The sequence below is a fragment of the Aspergillus caelatus genome (genome assembly GCF_009193585.1).
Source record: "Aspergillus caelatus strain CBS 763.97 unplaced genomic scaffold BDV27scaffold_302, whole genome shotgun sequence".
NCBI lineage: Eukaryota > Fungi > Ascomycota > Eurotiomycetes > Eurotiales > Aspergillaceae > Aspergillus > Aspergillus caelatus.
This window is the reverse complement of record NW_022475565.1, coordinates 23,618-40,242: the sequence shown is the minus strand read 5'-3', so window position 1 is coordinate 40,242 and position 16,625 is coordinate 23,618. Positions and strand designations below refer to the sequence as shown.

General features: G+C 48.9%; 6 protein-coding genes across 6 annotated transcripts; 3 read left to right on the top strand and 3 right to left on the bottom strand.

Moving 5' to 3' along the window:
• Positions 1-47: 47 nt before the first annotated feature.
• Positions 48-988, bottom strand: BDV27DRAFT_137039 (PICOT family protein; the record flags this gene model as incomplete). The annotated part of the gene is made up of 1 exon (XM_032068908.1): positions 48-988. A coding segment is annotated over exon 1 (737 nt), but the record flags the coding sequence as incomplete, so codon positions are not given.
• Positions 989-2,167: 1,179 nt separating this feature from the next.
• On the bottom strand, positions 2,168-6,547 carry BDV27DRAFT_169139 (ABC-2 type transporter-domain-containing protein; the record flags this gene model as incomplete). Its single annotated transcript, XM_032074956.1, has 3 exons — positions 2,168-2,549; positions 2,629-2,792; positions 2,864-6,547. 3 exons carry the CDS (start codon positions 6,545-6,547, stop codon positions 2,168-2,170), a joined length of 4,230 nt encoding a protein of 1,409 aa, XP_031921936.1.
• Positions 6,548-7,208: 661 nt separating this feature from the next.
• Positions 7,209-8,836, top strand: BDV27DRAFT_137038 (Zn(II)2Cys6 transcription factor domain-containing protein). Its single transcript, XM_032068907.1, has one exon. The coding sequence runs from the start codon at positions 7,253-7,255 to the stop codon at positions 8,693-8,695; it is 1,443 nt and encodes a 480-aa protein (XP_031921935.1). The 5' UTR covers positions 7,209-7,252; the 3' UTR covers positions 8,696-8,836.
• Positions 8,837-10,086: 1,250 nt separating this feature from the next.
• BDV27DRAFT_62997 (RNA exonuclease) lies at positions 10,087-12,532 on the top strand. Its single transcript, XM_032077149.1, has one exon. The coding sequence runs from the start codon at positions 10,212-10,214 to the stop codon at positions 12,429-12,431; it is 2,220 nt and encodes a 739-aa protein (XP_031921934.1). The 5' UTR covers positions 10,087-10,211; the 3' UTR covers positions 12,432-12,532.
• A 1-nt stretch (position 12,533) lies between these two features.
• On the bottom strand, positions 12,534-14,717 carry BDV27DRAFT_62996 (uncharacterized protein). The gene is made up of 2 exons (XM_032077148.1): positions 14,307-14,717; positions 12,534-14,237 (listed from the first exon to the last, which is right to left on the bottom strand). The coding sequence occupies exons 1-2, from the start codon at positions 14,585-14,587 to the stop codon at positions 12,785-12,787; spliced, it is 1,734 nt and encodes a 577-aa protein (XP_031921933.1). The 5' UTR covers positions 14,588-14,717; the 3' UTR covers positions 12,534-12,784.
• Positions 14,718-15,137: 420 nt separating this feature from the next.
• Positions 15,138-16,406, top strand: BDV27DRAFT_150094 (threonine aldolase GLY1; the record flags this gene model as incomplete). Its single annotated transcript, XM_032071171.1, has 3 exons — positions 15,138-15,216; positions 15,280-16,233; positions 16,300-16,406. 3 exons carry the CDS (start codon positions 15,138-15,140, stop codon positions 16,404-16,406), a joined length of 1,140 nt encoding a protein of 379 aa, XP_031921932.1.
• Positions 16,407-16,625: the final 219 nt, after the last annotated feature.

Here is a 16,625-nt window from a genome sequence, read left to right as displayed (position 1 = left end):
GGGGAAAAAAAAAAAAAAAAGAGAAAGAAAGAAAGAAAGAAGAACTCACAATATCCAAACCTCCAACCAATTCCCCACTAACCCACAATTGCGGGAACGTAGGCCACTCCGCAAACTCCTTCAACCCCTGCCTCACATCCTCATCGGCCAAGATATTAAAGAACCCATACTTAACACTTCTCTCACGCAGAATCGCCACAAGCTGCTTACTGAACCCACACTGCGGCGCACTCGGCGTCCCTTTCATAAACAGCATCACCGGCGCCGCCTTCACCAGCTCCGCGAGTCGCGCAAATAGCGCCTCCTTCGACTGCTCCTGCGTTAGCGCATCCCCGTTCGCAGCACCGGCCGGCGGCTGTGTAGCCGTCGTGGGGCCCGTCTCGCGGGGCACAGCGGCCAACGGCGGGGGGATTGTGGCGGACGTGCCGGTGGAGGCTTTTGAGCCGGCGTGGCGTTCGACGGCGTCACGGACGCGGGTGGCTTCGCTGCCGGAGATGGATTCGAGGACTTCGCCGTTGCGGGTAAGGACTACGAAGGGGACGGCAGTGACGTCGTAGTCTTCGGAAATGTCGGGGAGTTCTTCGGCGTTGATGCTGATGAAGGAGGTTGTTGGGGGTGTTGTGGCGGGGTATTGAGATGCGAGGGCGGAGAGCACAGCGCGCATTTGCGCGCAGGGCGCGGCCCAAGGGGCGTGGAAGTAGAGAATCGATAGGGTTGTCGGGGGCAGGGATTTGATGTGAGAGGCGAATTCTTCCTCGGAGGGAATTTCAATTAGGGTTGACATCTTGACTTTTTGATTCTTTGCTTTGACTCCTCTCTTTCTGCGGGGTTTGGGGGCGGGCCTTTGGCGTTGGCTCTGGCTGTGGGTTGGGAGTGGAAATCTCGGGGAATTGTAATTTGGTGACGAGTTTCGTTTGAATCTGTGGGTGTTTTGAGATGAGATGGAAGTGGCGAAACGAAAAGTAGAAACTTGCGATGCGCTTCACCTGGTTTATAGTAAGTAGTGAGGAGAAGGAAAGAGGGAAGATCGGAGTGAGGCGAAATTTTGGCCGCTTATCAGATCGAAAATCTGCCGGCGTTTGGGATGACTCGCCTTCTGTTTGGCTCCGGTGGGGCTCGCTTCCGATGACACCATCGTTTTGGCCTCGGTCGGGTTTAGTCGGGTTGCTGCCCTATCTTTCTTCGTCTTTTTCTGTTCTCTGGTTACTTCTCGAAGTATATGGATTCTATTCCATGTATTCGTATTTTGCTCGGTATAACGCCTCTTTCATATGAAACTGGAGGTTTGCATAGAATCAGTCTCCAATACATAGAACGAGTATGATCGGAAAGCAATACTCCGTATCAAAAAATCCAGCTTTCTGTCGACCTACGAAGGGACTCTTGTTAGCAGTACTTGCTTGTACCAGAGCACAGTCGATGACCAACTATCCCATATGCTGCAGCTATGGATAATGTGGCTTGGTATTGCACATTCCTTCTAGAGATATTTGAGCTGTGACTGGGAGGCATAAACCAACTTAACCCAATATCGTCTTGCATGGGCTGCCTCCATGAAACAGAGGTTCGATAGCGTCTGGATATTGAATAACCCACGGCATTTGCCCAGAACTGGGTATTCATTGGTATATGTAGAAAAAAAAACATAATACTGGGTCATTATACCCGTACATTAACGACATATGACGCTTCGGCATATCTCAATATCTCGTCTGCTCTTGCTGTTGAGGTTACCGCGCAGCTCTAGAGGGGATGAAAAGGATGGAGATCTCGTGCACATATTCAACTTAATTTGGCACCTATCTCCATATATGCTTCGTAACTTTGGCCTACCATTAAGCCCTCAGGGTACTATCCATGAGGAGCAAGAATTTGACAATAATTTAAAGATCGAGATTGATCACACAAAGATCAGTTTTACAATGCAATGTACCGCATCATTTTAGTATAGCTGACAATAAGTCACAACTTGACACAAGTATACTTCCTTTGGTATTGCCCTTTTCACCCCCCATTGGGAAGGAATTAATGATGATCTTTGTTAGGTAGTAGTCCTCACCACCCTTTGTTGAACTGGTCCCAGATCAATCCACTGATGAAACATCCACTGGCTATAGGTACTAACTAGTAGACTATTAATAATTTTCGTTCTGATCATCTGCCTATTCTAAGACTCAGCCTTCTTGGTAGCCTTAGTCCGGAGTTTCATCATGAGGAACACTAGTCCATAGATACCAATCACAAACACAACAACAATACCGGCATTCCTCCAGCCAAAATACCCTTCTGCGAGGTTCAGTGTGCGAAGGTAATCTCCACCCTCAGTATATTGGCAGACGTGACAAGCTGCAGTGGCATGTGGATTAAGGAGGTTCGCAGCCATCCCTATGCTGCTGCGTTGATACACATCGAGGTACTCACCACAGGTTTGATTGGGAGCCGGATCAAATACGGCCAGTTCATGTGGTGTGCAATGAACGGGCTTATCCCACGTGGTAAATACGAGCAGGGAACTCATCAGGTAGTTGAAGGGGTCGATATAGTACATCCTATGTTTTAAAGGCCATTGTTAGATCACTGCTCAAGTATGGTGGGTCATCATACAACATAAAATAGCAGATAACGTACCAGTATCTCCAGAATGGCTCGATTTGGCTGTATGGGATCATAACACCGCAGAACGAGACTAGAGTCGTGATCACGAGAGGGTTGACAAGGGATGCAAATACGGCATTGGGGGTATAGGCGGCAATCATTTGCCCAATTGCTGTGTAGAGGCACTCGTACATTACCTGAGACAAATGTTAGCTCGTGTCTAAATAAAGGGTTGGGCGTCGTTGGAAGATAGACTGGAGGATATTACCACAACAAAAAAGACACTGCCAGCGTGATATGGTGAGGTAGGAAGGCCGACAGTAAAGTACCAGCAGACATAATATAGCAATGCGCAAACAAGCAAGTAGGGAAACTCGGAGACTATCAGGCCTGTGACAAAAGGAGCCCAGTGATACATTTTGCTCTTCTTCTCGCGTGCCTCAAAGATATCTCGACGGTCAATGAAAAGAGGTTGGAGTTGGGAAATGACCCCTGGCGCCACAAAAATAAAATTAAACACAGTAAAGAGATTCTGCTGTAGGTCTGTAAGTGAGTCTCCAATCATCCAGAAAGTAAAGCCGTTCAACAGTGCTAGACTTATATGCATGGCGAATTTGTTGTTGAGGTATTCGGTGTTGCGGAAGAGTGAGATATTCATGCGATGCGTCACAAGCTTAGTTTGTGTCCACAGTGAAGCCGCAAACTCATACTGGTCATCATTAACTGTTGTGGTTCGGTCGAGAGCCTCTGCAACCATGTTATCCAGTTCTTCGGAGAGCTTTCTATGCTCTGGTGACTGCAACCAGATCTGGTTCCAATCTTGACCCTCGCCTTTCCCTGAAACAACATCTATCATGTGCTCAGCGGGATTAGCCTCAGGAGGGCAAGGGGATCCATAGCGGCCGAAGTACTCCTTAACGGTGCTCGCATTCTGGCCGATAGCTCCGAAATATACTGTTTTGCCACCTGCAGTTAACAACAGTAGCTTATCAAATTGCGTAAATAATTGAGCTGATGGTTGATGTATCGTCACCAAGACGGCTTGTCCAGCTTCTGCAAGTTTGCGAAGAAAACGAACAGTATTATAGGCAGACTGACCATCTAATCCTGACGTGGGCTCATCGAGGAAGATCAGGATACTTGGTTTTGCTACCAATTCAACAGCAATAGTAAGCCGCTTGCGTTGTTCCACTGAGAGACCAGTTCCTGGGGAACCAATAAGCGTATGTTCAAGGTCATTCAGTTCTAGCAAGTCAACGATTGTATCGACATATCGTAATTTTTCTTCAGTGGGTGTATCGCGAGACTGGCGTAGGAGAGCTGAGAATTCAAGAGCCTCACGGACAGTCGCTAAAGGTTCATGAATATCTAACTGTTCAACATAACCGGCTGAACGTTGGAATGAGATCGGAAGAGGCCGACCATCAACTAGAATAGATCCATGGATAGTACCTGAAGTTTTGCGTTGTGCGAGAACGTCAAGTAGTGTCGTCTTGCCAGCACCAGATGTGCCCATTAGAGCCCCAAGCATACCCGGTTTGACATAACCTTGGACGTTATCAAGAAGGATGCGATCACCGTCAGGGGTTTTAACAGTATATGTCAAATCTTTCCAGGTAAAGATTGCTTTATTACGGAGAAGATTATCACCAATATTTTCTGTTGATGTATCAGACCTGGAGTTGACAGTGGACTTCCCATCTCGCGCTTCCTCGTCACCGGACTGCAAAAGATGCCTCGATCTGTGCTGTTGCTCACGAGGAATAAGGAGCCTGCGGCTACCTTCTCCAAGCGATTTCCACCTAGAGGTAAAGATAATGGTGAGCCCGACATAGAGCACCCACCAGGCGCAAATTATGCCGACGTTGCGCCATATGTGGCCATGGCTGAATGACATGGTTGCAAGATAATCATCGCCTGTAAGGCTCGCTGCACCGGGTGCTGCGCCAACAACACCAGCACACGATTGGCCACCTTCCCCATCAATGTAGCCGGGGCCACTGGGAATAAGGTTGGGGCCATAGCACGGTATATTCTGGTCGTGAAATTCATTTCCAAGAAGAGCTTCGAAAGCATATGCCATGGGGTTGATCCAAAAGATCCACACAAACCACGGATGCATCAGGGGCTTGATAATCATATATCCCATGTAAACAAATAACGCTACAATCGAAAGGCCGGAGACCTTTGTCGCAGCGTCAAAGGTAGGGAATGCGGCGCCAACGAGTCGGAAAAAGGCCGTCATGGACATCGCAGTGACAAAGTTAGTGAATAAGTAAGTGAAAAAGGCCCCAGCCGAGGTCTTCAGACCAACCATGAAATACAGAACAAGACCAAAATGTGTTACTTGGAATAGAAGTATAGGAAAGTCTGCGACTATTTGGGCAATACAAATAGCCGCTGGGTGGTACAGGGCAAAGGAGCGGTGCTTTGCTAAAACAGGTCTGCCAGTGAATGAGTCGGTAACCTCTGATAGAGCTATAAGAGCATTGTATAGAATGGAGAAGAACAAAGCACCACCCTTTAGGAAAAGGCCGGTCGAGTTGTTAGGAGCAGAATAGAATAGAGAGCCACCGAGGAGAGCTTGAATGAGTGTAGCGCCTTGTTTCATAAATAGCGTCGCCTTATCGCCCCGTTTGAGCTGGTACTCTCTGAGGATGGCGGCCTTGACCTGGGTGATGAAATCAGCAGTGACAGGAGACTTCTTGGATGCGCCCCTGTGCTTCTCACGAGACACCATTTCCTTAAAGGTAGCTGTGTTTTCAGCGGCTTCCTTGCTATTTGGGTAGATTTGGCACTCTTCCAGCATTCCCATTTTGACTTCCGATCGCTCGTATGCAGTGAGGATCTCATCGGCGGTATGTGCGAACTTGTCTTCATATCCAGGGGCAATACGGCGCTCGGTAGGAACTGTTACACCCGTCAGGAAATCTCCTTGGTTGGAACCTGGGTCTCGCATAAAACCCAGGCCCTCCATGAATGGGACCGCATCTTTCCGCGGTCCGTAGAATATTTGCTTTCCCTCATCGAGAACGAGGACCTTATCGAAATGCTCATAGATGCCGTTACCTGCCTGATAGAGTGTGACCAGAGTAGTAAGGCCGAGGACATCGGTCATTACTCTGATTGCCTTAATCCACTCGAGTGCTGTACTAGCATCGAGGCCTCTTGTGGAATTATCCCAGCAGAATACACTCGCACGAGTAGTTAGGCATTCAAGAATAGACACCCGTTTCCTCTCGCCTCCTGAGACACCTCTGATGAAAGCGTCTCCGACCTTTGTTCGTTTGGTATGAGATATTCCGACAGATCGAAGGAGAAAGTCTTTATAGAACAGAACATATTCTTCATGAGTCGTGATTCCAGGTGGCAGTTGATAGGGAACCTTCATGCGAGCGGCGAAGCTGATGGTATCTTCGACAGTTAAGGTAGGGAAGAAAATTTCCTCCTCTGAGTTCATGATGATATGGCCCTGGTACTGTTGGGCTTCCACGGCGGACATATTACCATAGCTAACATCTCCAGTGACTTCCTCGTAGCCTAGTCGATTATTGGCAAGTACGCTCAGCAATGTCGTGCAGCCAGCCCCGGGGCGTCCCAGCACGAGCAACATCTCTCCTGGCTTAACACATCCGTATGAATCTTGAATGATTGTCTTCAGTTGGGCATCATTGCTACCCTTGTGGAAGGGGAAAAGCTGGGAGACAACGTTTTCCTTGAATGTGGCATTACCGCCAACGCCTTTGACAGTGAGGTTTTGCCAGGCGACGCCCAGCTTTCGTGGCTTCTCTCCACCGGCTTCGTCTCGTTCTCTCATTTTGTGCAACTCGGGTGCCATGTGCCATGTCGACTGGACATGTTGAATGGATTCCTTTTCTGTCTCGTCGTCGGTATCTTTTGATTCGCCAGCGATGGTGCGCCTTGTGTCGCTAGTTGATGAACTGGGGTTCATTTCGAAGATCGAGAAAATATGATTAAAGAAACGGAGTTTCGCGGTGCGAAAGAGACTTAACACGGTTGGGAGACTTGATAGATGTATGTGTACTTATATATATATACCAATTAACTGAACAGAGCTCATCAATCGCCTAGCTTACGTTTCATTACTCGTTCTAGATCTCATTGCGTGCACTATCGTAGCCTGGCTACCTGGGTAACAATATGGGGGAAACCCTCCTTAGTCGGAAGGTAAACGAAACAGTACCCAATTTCTTCCCATGAACCCTCCGGATAAGTCAGTAAAGACGACTTTCTCAGTACTACGTAGCCAATGGCCAAGTCAGTCTCATACCCCATCGGCTGGTGTCCCGAACCCAAACTAGGGATATACCTAGTACCGTACATGGCTGAACGGAATGATTATTAAACATCAGATATCACCCCAGTATGGATTTGTAGCGTTGGAATCATGGGTCACCGTGGATCGCTCTAACTTAATTTCAATGCTATAAATACCAGGCACTAAGTAATTGGTCGGGACACTTTCTGATTTATAAGCTTCACAATTAGGCTTGGGCCCTTAACTACTAGTTTCAAAAACCCTCCGCGGAGCATTAAACGCGCCCCTTCCCCCCGGCGTCGCCTCTCCCAGCCTCTCTTCTCCATCCGCGCCATCTCGGTAACCCTCGGTATCGCGAACCCTCCTTATTAGAGTAGTATGGCTCTCGACCACATTCATCCGTCACAGACACGCTTTTCCTGTGAGCTCTGCAGGAGGCAAAAAGCAAAATGCCAACGCATACGACAAACCGATCCGAAATGCGCACGTTGTACGATTCTTCGTGTAGAATGTACTCCCGGGCAGCAGAGGAAAGTCGGCAGACCGAAACAAAGGACAGATTCCCGCAAAGATGTTTCTAAGATTCCAAGTTCTAAGTCCAGCTCAATCATCAAACAACCGTTGCACCGACGGCTCAATCGACAGAAGCAGCAGATTGCGCGAAACGCACTAGGCACAACTCAAGTGTTTCCACCTTTCATGAATACCGAACATGGACTCGGATGGAGGAGCAGCATGACCTCTCCGACAAACCTGTCAACTCCAACACCAATGTTGATAACAGCGGCGCCCAATGCATTCATTCCCCCACCGGCTTGGCCAACAGTTGGAATAGTTCAAATCCACCAGAACACGCTTACATGGAACTTTACAAACATTATTAATGATGGCTTTCCCTTGGCTAACTTCGACTCGACCTTCGGCTTCGCAACTACACATGCTCGCTCACTCGACAAGGCCGCTAACAGAATCCCCTACGTCTCGGCGACTCCTGTGATACCGGGACTCGAAGGGGCAGTAGACAACATCGAGACTTCAGACACTCTAGCCAAGCTTTCTAAGATCAACGTCGAATTGCACGTTCGTGTCGCGGCTGCCGAAATAAACAAAACGAGCCTAGACTTTAATAGCCTTATCTATCAAAATAGCCCGTTATTTATCGACAACTACACATTGGCTGTGTTCACGCTCAAGGCATCACAAGACTTTGTGCAATTACTGATGCGGCTTCTTAACAGCAGGCAATGCCATGAGCTACCGTCTACCTCGCAGAAACCAGGAAGCCTCTACCCGGAGTCGATGACGGTGCAATTGCAACCCTACTTGGATAATATCCTCGATTCTAACTCAACCTCTACTCCACCCTTCTTCTCTGCAGTATTACAGCCAGTATTAACTCCACTCGCTTTAACCATCATAAGCATCTTCACGCAGCTGATTTCGGTCTACGGGTTATTTCTTGAGCACTTCTCTACGCGCATCGAGCGATTCTCCACTGACCCCATCGCCCCTATCCCAGGTATTATATTTGGAGGGTTGCCCCTAGATACCCCATGCATGCAGGGCATTCTCTTCTTCAACGGCGTCATCCATCTCCTGGAAACAATGGAGTGGGCACTAGGCATCAGCGAGCGTGAAGATGACACAGTGGGCTTACTGTCCGATCGACAGATCGAGATACTTTGGAGTGAGCTAGATGGGGGACTTGGCATCACGCCTGGTGGTGGCACCATGCGGCCCGCTGATGTGAGGAAGCTGCTTGGGAAAATGGCCATGATACTGAATCGACTTTCTGTAGTATACCAACCGCAACATATATAATCCTGTGGCACAGTAAGCCATCAGGCCGCTTAAATGCCTGATTCGTAAAAGCCATTTGGAGCAGGATTGATTCCATCGGCACGTCTATACACTATTTGTGCATTTTAGCATTCCTGACTTGAAATATGGTGATTAATAAACACCATTGGTTCACCAATGGATTACTAGAGGTTTGATTACTGATCAAGTTTTCTACGAACGCTTCATGGCCCGTCGGGCCTTCGTAAATTAAGAGGCAATCAATCAATCCATCCAACGTAGATAGCCATAATGTAACTAGCCAAAGTCAATAACCCATAGACCAATGGATATTCTGAAATTTGCGGACTCGGGATGTTCAGTAATCTCTCGAATTAGGGTTAGCGTTACGTAGAGTGGGTGAGTGGGTACCGGATGCCTAACCAGCGGGGAGACAACCCTTAAGAGCAACACAGTGTTTGGCGCAGGTCCAGCACTTCCGCCCCCAGCGTCTTTATACTATTCTTCTGGCTCTACGGAATAGACCGATCACGTTAAATAATAAGCTATTCAAGGCGTAATTGCTTGTGGAACCGGTACTACCGAGATGGTTGCCATACTTTCAACGTTCCGGAATTGATCCAAAGGCTTAGTTGTATATACTTTTAGTAATCGTACTGCTTCCTAGGTAGTAGTTACGGAGATCAACCTTAATATTTCGAAACCTTTACGCGTCCTCTTACAAGTACTTTAGATATATAGACATCGTGTGTCCTAGTAGGTAGTAAGGCCAATATTGATTAATCTTCCCGGGGTATCTCGCTATACCCATTACAATGGCACCCACCTATCCAGCGTTCCAAGGGCATATCCTTAAGACAAACCACCAATTATTATTATTATCAAGACTGGCTGGTCTTCCTTTATGATTATCATCAAATGGTTGGTTATTAGGCTACACTCTGCCTTATGTAATGGGAGTATCCTATGTTACTGCCTCCAATGCGATGAAGGCTACAAAAACCGGTAGAATTCACGGGGAAACTACAGCTATATAGTTACAGGATCTTAACTAGATTGCAATGTTTACTACACGCGGATATATTGGGTTATTAAAGATACTTCTGAGTTCGTCGAAACTTACTGGTTTGCAGTGCAAGTTAATTCAGCTAAATATCTATAGCTTTGAAGAAAACGCCAATCAGCATAAGAATCTGTCGTTCACTGACTTTCTTTATGAGTACAAGTACTGATTAGTTAAAGAATGTCATCTAGTCGATTAAACACATACAACAATGCATAACTGCATGATTTCTAGTCTGAGTCATCAATGCATAGCGATATACTATCAGCACGTGATGCAAAAAGTCGATTGATAAATCCGATCCGGGAGTTTATTAAGCTTTAAAAGACCGACCATAGTCCAGGCCATTATTTGGCCAAGGTAATCTAAAACTTTACCAAAAGGAACGACATCGTTGATTAGAGCTTCTGGATAATAGGCCTGCTCGCAACGAACATTGAAAATCGATATCCCTTCCCCGCTAGCGGTCACAACATGGCAGGGATGAAGAAGCGCAAGCGCACGGAGGCCGGTTACTCAGACGACGAACCCCCAGTCAATGACACGTCAAATGCCAATAATGGCTTCGGCGTAGCGCAAACATTGTCTCTCCTCCGTGGCTCCAACCCTTCCGAGGAAAATGAACCTCCTACAGCTATGCAGTCGGAAAATACAACAAAGGACAAGATCGATACGCCGGCACAGAGACCCTCGAAGAAGAAGCGGGTGGACGGAGAGAAGACGAAATATCCAGTTCTTACCTACATCGATGGGCGGCTACAATCTTCTATTCGGATCGCAGACTTGCAGGGCCTCTTGCTTTACTGTTTCGCGGACGGCATCGCACCGCAGTGGATTTCCATCAAGCACTCCGGCCATGTTAGGAAGGTCGTAGCATTGATGGTGCCGGGTCTAGAGATTGGCATGTTTGATGGGACAGTTCCGTTGCAGCCACCTGCGGAGGATGTGTCAGGCTCGCAAACGAATCAGAATGACACTGCAGGTGCTGAGGGGCAAGAAGAGGATCCTAAAACGGCCGAGTTTAATCGTTGGAAGCAAGGGCTGCCTCTTGAAGACCGATCTCATCGGTTTAACCCGCGCCCTTTGTCACGCGATGAACTTCCCGATTCATTACAGCCGCTGGCAGACATGTTTCCTCATGTTTGGCCGGTTCGAGCTCCCGGGGATTCGAAGTATAACAAGGTTCATTCGCCGCTTCAAGCAATTTTGTTGTCTGCTCTTCCCAAGAACAAGGAGGATAATCAAAAGAAGGGCCCCAAACAGGCACGGATGGATAAGAGTTTCGTTCCCAAGCGGACTCCGATAACGACATTCATCAGTTCTCTCGAGGATCTCCGTGAAAATGAGTATGCTCTGCATCCGGCACTCTTCACAACAGACAATGAGAAGTCTGATTTGATGCAAAGCCGCAAACGAGCTGGCCAGGATGCTGGGGCCGGGTGGGTCGATACCCATGTCGCAAACTTGGAGGAAGGTGATGTTCCCGAGGCCGAGGTCCAACAGGGAAGCATGACAGCAGGGCGTAATATACTAGCCCTCGACTGTGAGATGTGCATAACGGAAGGCGGAAAATCCGAGCTCACGCGTATAAGCTTGGTCGGCTGGGACGGCGAAGTTGTACTAGATGAGCTCGTGAAGCCGCAGTTACCGGTCATTGACTACCTTACCCGGTTTTCAGGGATTACTAAAGAAATGCTGGATCCTGTCACGACTACCCTGGCCGATATCCAGCAGAAACTCCTCACTATCCTAACTCCGCACACTATACTGGTCGGCCATTCACTGAATTCGGATTTAAACGCTCTCAAACTCACTCACCCGTTTATTGTCGACACTACATTCATTTATCCACACCCTCGTGGGCCACCTCTTAAGTGTAGCCTGAAGTGGCTTACTCAGAAGTATCTCGGGAAGGAAATTCAAAAGGGCCAGACTGGTCATGACTCCATCGAAGATGCTCGCGCCGTGCTTGAGCTGGTGAAACAAAAGTGTGAGAAGGGCGAGCGTTGGGGAACAAGTGATGCCCAGAATGAAAGCATTTTCAAGCGCCTGGCACGTTCTACACGGTCAGGCAAATCAAACCCGACAGGGGAAGGCCGTACTGGAGCCGTGGTTGACTGGGGAAGCCCCGAGCGAGGATTCGGATCGCAGGCGACCGTCGCAATCGGGTGCAGCGATGACGAGGATGTTGTGAAAGGAATATCATCTGTTGTAAACGGAGATGACAGCAACGCTTCGGTTCCAGGTGGAGGAGTAGATTTTACCTGGGCACGGATGCGAGAGCTGGAAATGTATCGAGGCTGGTGTAATCGTATGCCAGACCCCAATAACGCGAATGAGTCCACGACACTTGTACCTCCCCCCGAAGAAACCACACCGACTGGCCCTCCTACGTCCGCCCCCTCAGAGATTCCCGAGAAGAGTCTCATCGATACAGTATCTCGTACAGTCTCTCATATCCAACGTGTCTATGAGTCTCTTCCACCGTGTACTTTGTTTATTGTGTACTCGGGTACTGGCGACCCGCGCGAGGTCAGTCGGCTACAGGCCATGCACAAGCGCTTCCGGGAAGAGTTCAATGCTAAGAAGCCATGGGACGAACTGACTGTCAAATGGACGGATACTGAGGAACAGGCCCTGAAAAGGGCTTGTGAGAGAGCTCGAGAAGGCTGCGGTTTCATGTGTGTGAAATAGATTCTGGTTTGAATATATTGTGGGCTACTGATCTAGCGCGGATATCCCTGTATAACATGAAGTTGAGAAGATACATACAATTAAAGACAATAATTTTTTTTTGAATAGTATTGAGATATCCAGATCTCAGGAAGACCAATCTAACCCGGCCACTGCTCCACTGCTCCACTGCTCCACTGCTCCGTGTACTCGTGAAGAACCGACTTTTTTTTATACACCATCACATAACCCAAAGTAGTTTTAAAAGTTCAAGACAAAAAGGAAAACAAGCGAGTGAACGACTAAGACGGAAACGGTTAGAAGGGAGTAAATAAATGAATAATACATGAATAGAATTTCAGTCTAGCTTTGAATCAGCGGGCCTGCGTTTCCATGGCTTCTTCGCGCTGCATAGCTAAGCGTGCCATAATATCGCGGGCGGCAACCTGTGCCTTTCGTTTCTCTTGCGCTTCACGCTGATTCCCATCATCAGTATGAGCACCATTTGTCTTTCCCAGCGGGTTTTCCTTCCCTGACCCTGTCTCTTGATCAAAAGACACTGGATCTTCTGGCCCATGCGGGGTTTCCTTTTGACTACTCGCCGATGTATGTGTCTGGTCCTGCTCAGAGAAATTATTATTAGGACCTGTTGATTGTCGGGGTGGCGGCCGTGACCGACTGCGCAAGCTTCGGGTACGACCCGGACGTGTTTCAGTTCCATTTTGGCGTTGGCTGGGACTGGTGCTGGAGGGTGCATTCTCTTTTTGGCCATTGCTACTGACGTTGGGGTTTTGCTCACTTAATGGTGTTGGCCTCGGGGTCTGAGTCTGTGAAAAATCCGGCTTTGTGGCCTGGCTTATGGATTTGCGTGGCCGCCCTGGCCTTCTTTTGTCCGACTCCCCGCTAGGTGGTGGCTTCTCGGAAGCCTGAGACATACGGGGGCGTTTGGACACGGTCTGTTGCTCTACGCTGGGATGGATTTCGGGGGTCTCCCATTGTGGACTTTGGTGTCTTGATGGATTGATTTCCACTCGGAAGTTCGGAGACCCTGGCACTGTTGGCTCGCGCGGTGTGTCCATCATTGCGTCCGTCTCGGGCCCCTTTAATGGGATTTTGACTGGGGGCATATGTGGGTCTTCCAGAGAGAAGTCAATGCTATCTTCCTCATCGCCATCATCGAATGAGTCGGCAATTGGTTGTGTGCGGCCGCTGGGCCAGGAGTCCGGCCATGGCCGCTTCCTGCCTGCCTGGAGCAATCCCGGGCTGCGGACTTCTGGGAGTGGGCCGGGTATAGATAGGGTTGAGGGTTGCTGTTGCTGTTGCTGTTGATGTCTTGCGTTCTGTTCTTCCACGTAACGGTTTTTGAGCTTCAATGCCTCCATTTCTAGTTTTAGCTTTTCGATCTCTTCTGACTTGGCTTTCAGTTCTTTTAAAACTGTTGTGATCATGTTGAAGTCGTTGTCCATGGTGTTTCCTAGATCGGGGAGGCGTCCGGGGCTATTCAGTTCGATACGGAGCGCTGTGAATGCGCCTTTCAGCTCGGACATAGTATCGTGTAGGTTGCTCACGGAACTTGAGATATGATCGAGGCTCAGTCCATGGTGTTGAATCTGCTGCTCCACGGATGTAGTGTAATGGTCCATCTCAGACGAACCGACTCGTACTAAAGCTCCGGGCTGGATAGATGTCCGGTCTCGTCGGGTCGATTCCTTCTGAGGCGGGTGGATCAGGCGCTCGAGTAGTCCATCTTTGAATACAGGTTCTACCGTGCGCATGGACACGATTTCCCGGAACGAGACCTTCGATAGCTTCCAGAAGACATTAGGACTTGGCATCGTTAGTCTGCATGCATGCGCCGATGATCTCTCTTGTTCATTCGGTGTTACTCCGACTTACCCATTATCGAGCGAGCACAACACGCCTAATTTCTGCTGGCAGAGCTTGCAGGAGATCTCTTGCAAGATGCGTCCGCGGAGTATACTCAGGTCTGATGATTGCGGTACTTGTTTCTTTTCGGGCGAGATTGAGATGCGGTGGAGTTCGACGCTCAGCCATCCTGCTGCAACGGAATAAGAGTTGGAAAGCTTGGCCCATTCATTCTCCAGTGCGGCTAGGGAGCTCGAACAGCGCAAACACTGGCACAGGATGGCCGGACGGGCCAATTTCGATAAATCCATGGTGAAAAGGGATCCCAAAACCCACAAAATGGCGTCCGATGTGTCGTACGCCACCTGCAAAAGGGTTTGGAGGGACTATGCGAGGACGTTGAAAGCCTCTCCCACGCTGCAAAAGTCCAGAGGGATCTCGACTGCTGACTCAGCCACAACCGGGGACACGTCGGCGGGTCAGCTATTCCTGTTCGGGTTATCGATAAGAACCGCACGCGTTTCGAAGTGTCGTCATTCTAAAACGCTTATTACTCCATTAAATGTTAATTACCCCGGCATGTTGTCCGACTTGGTATTCGTTTTACCGTATGGGTTTCGTACGCGGTATTTCTTCCGACCGTCCCCGCATACGTGCACTGGTGTCTCGGAAAGCCTCCATTCGGTAACAGGTAGTACCGACCAAGTCATTGTTGCGCCCCCTCCTTTCATTGTACGCTTTGTGGATTGTCAGCGAGAAGCGGACTTGATGAGGCCATTCTTTCGCTCGCTCATTCGGCCACCACCTTTGCTTCGGCCGGCATTATCTCTTCAAAGAGTCGCATACGGTCAAAGATTCATTATGGCGAGCTTATCGACAGCTTCAAATAACAAGGCCAACACCTGGCAAGGTGCTGGGGCGGCGGAGTTTGACCTGAGGAGTAAGATTATGTCAATGATTATATATCTTTGACAAAAATATGCTAAAATATAGCGAACAAAAGGCGACACAATGACCAAACCGACCACGTCAATGCTCGAAGCAATCACTCAAACAACACTCCTTGACGATGTCTTCTGTGAGGACCCGGTAACAAACGACCTCCAGGCTTATGTAGCCCAACGCACCAACCATGAAGATGCCTTGCTCGTGATGTCCGGAACAATGGGTAACCAGGTTGCCATTCGAACTCACCTCGTGCAGCCGCCTTATTCCGTAATATGTGATCGCCGATCTCATATCGTCTGCCATGAGGCGGGTGGGGTCAGCTCGTTGACCGGTGCGACAATCCAACCCATCGATCCCAAGAACGGCAGCTATCTCACCCTGGAAGATATCCAGAAATATGCGGTGCTTGACGACGATATCCACCACTGTCCCACGAAGCTGATCAGTTTGGAAAACACCTTAGACGGCAGGGTTTTGCCGCTCGCGGAGGCTCGTAGGATTACAGAATGGGCGCATGCAAACGGGATCAAAGTGCATTTGGACGGGGCGAGGCTCTGGGAAGCGGTAGTGTCCGGGGCCGGTAGCTTACCGGAGTACGCTAGTTTGTTTGACAGCGTGAGCTTGTGTTTCTCCAAGGGTCTCGGGGCGCCTATTGGTAGTATTATTGTTGGATCCAGGGAGTTTATTAAGAAAGCTAGGTGGTTCCGCAAAGCTATTGGAGGTGGTGTCCGACAAGCAGGGGTACTCGCTGCTGCAGCCCGGGTGGCTCTCGACGAGACCTTTGGCACAGACCCCCATGGTCAGGGAGGGAAGCTCTGGGAAACGCATACTAAGGCAAAGAAAGTCGCGGAAATGTGGCAAAACCTCGGCGGCAAGCTGTCACAGCCAGTAGAGACTAACATGGTGTGGCTGGACCTTGACGCGGCCGGGCTGGGACCCAATGACTTGGGGGAGATAGGGAAGGAAAAGGGGCTGAAGCTGTTGGGCAATCGGATTGTCATTCACTACCGTACGTACCCCTCATTCTACGGGTTACTTAGGGTTATCCTTGCAGCGGACACTGACTCAATCCCAGAGGTATCGGAGGAGGCCATTGCGCGTCTGGGCGAGGTGTTTGGATTGGCTATGAGTGGGAACTATCAACGTAGCACGGATCAAAGCTTACCGTACGGTAGCAGGTAAAAACCCTAAGAATTTTCAAATGTAATGATCTCAACGGGTAGTACACAAGTGAATAGTATATAGCTCATTTCCTCTTGTGGGCATCCACTCCTTTTAGGGGGGTTTATGTGATTAGTAATCACAGTCCGATCTACATCGAGCTACTGGAGGAGTTATTGGAAATAATTCGTCGAAAAGCTGTGAAGAAGGTATAGGATTACGATTCTACCCTGATTCGTT

Excerpts from the sequence above, each read along its gene's own strand:
- BDV27DRAFT_137038 (XM_032068907.1), top strand. The coding sequence starts at position 7,253 with ATGGCTCTCGACCACATTCATCCGTCACAGACACGCTTTTCCTGTGAG.
- BDV27DRAFT_62997 (XM_032077149.1), top strand. The coding sequence starts at position 10,212 with ATGGCAGGGATGAAGAAGCGCAAGCGCACGGAGGCCGGTTACTCAGAC.
- BDV27DRAFT_62996 (XM_032077148.1), bottom strand. The coding sequence starts at position 14,587 with ATGGATTTATCGAAATTGGCCCGTCCGGCCATCCTGTGCCAGTGTTTG. Across the intron at positions 14,238-14,306 it reads TTGTGCTCGCTCGATAATGG|TCCTAATGTCTTCTGGAAGC; the intron begins GTAAGTCGGAGT and ends AACGATGCCAAG.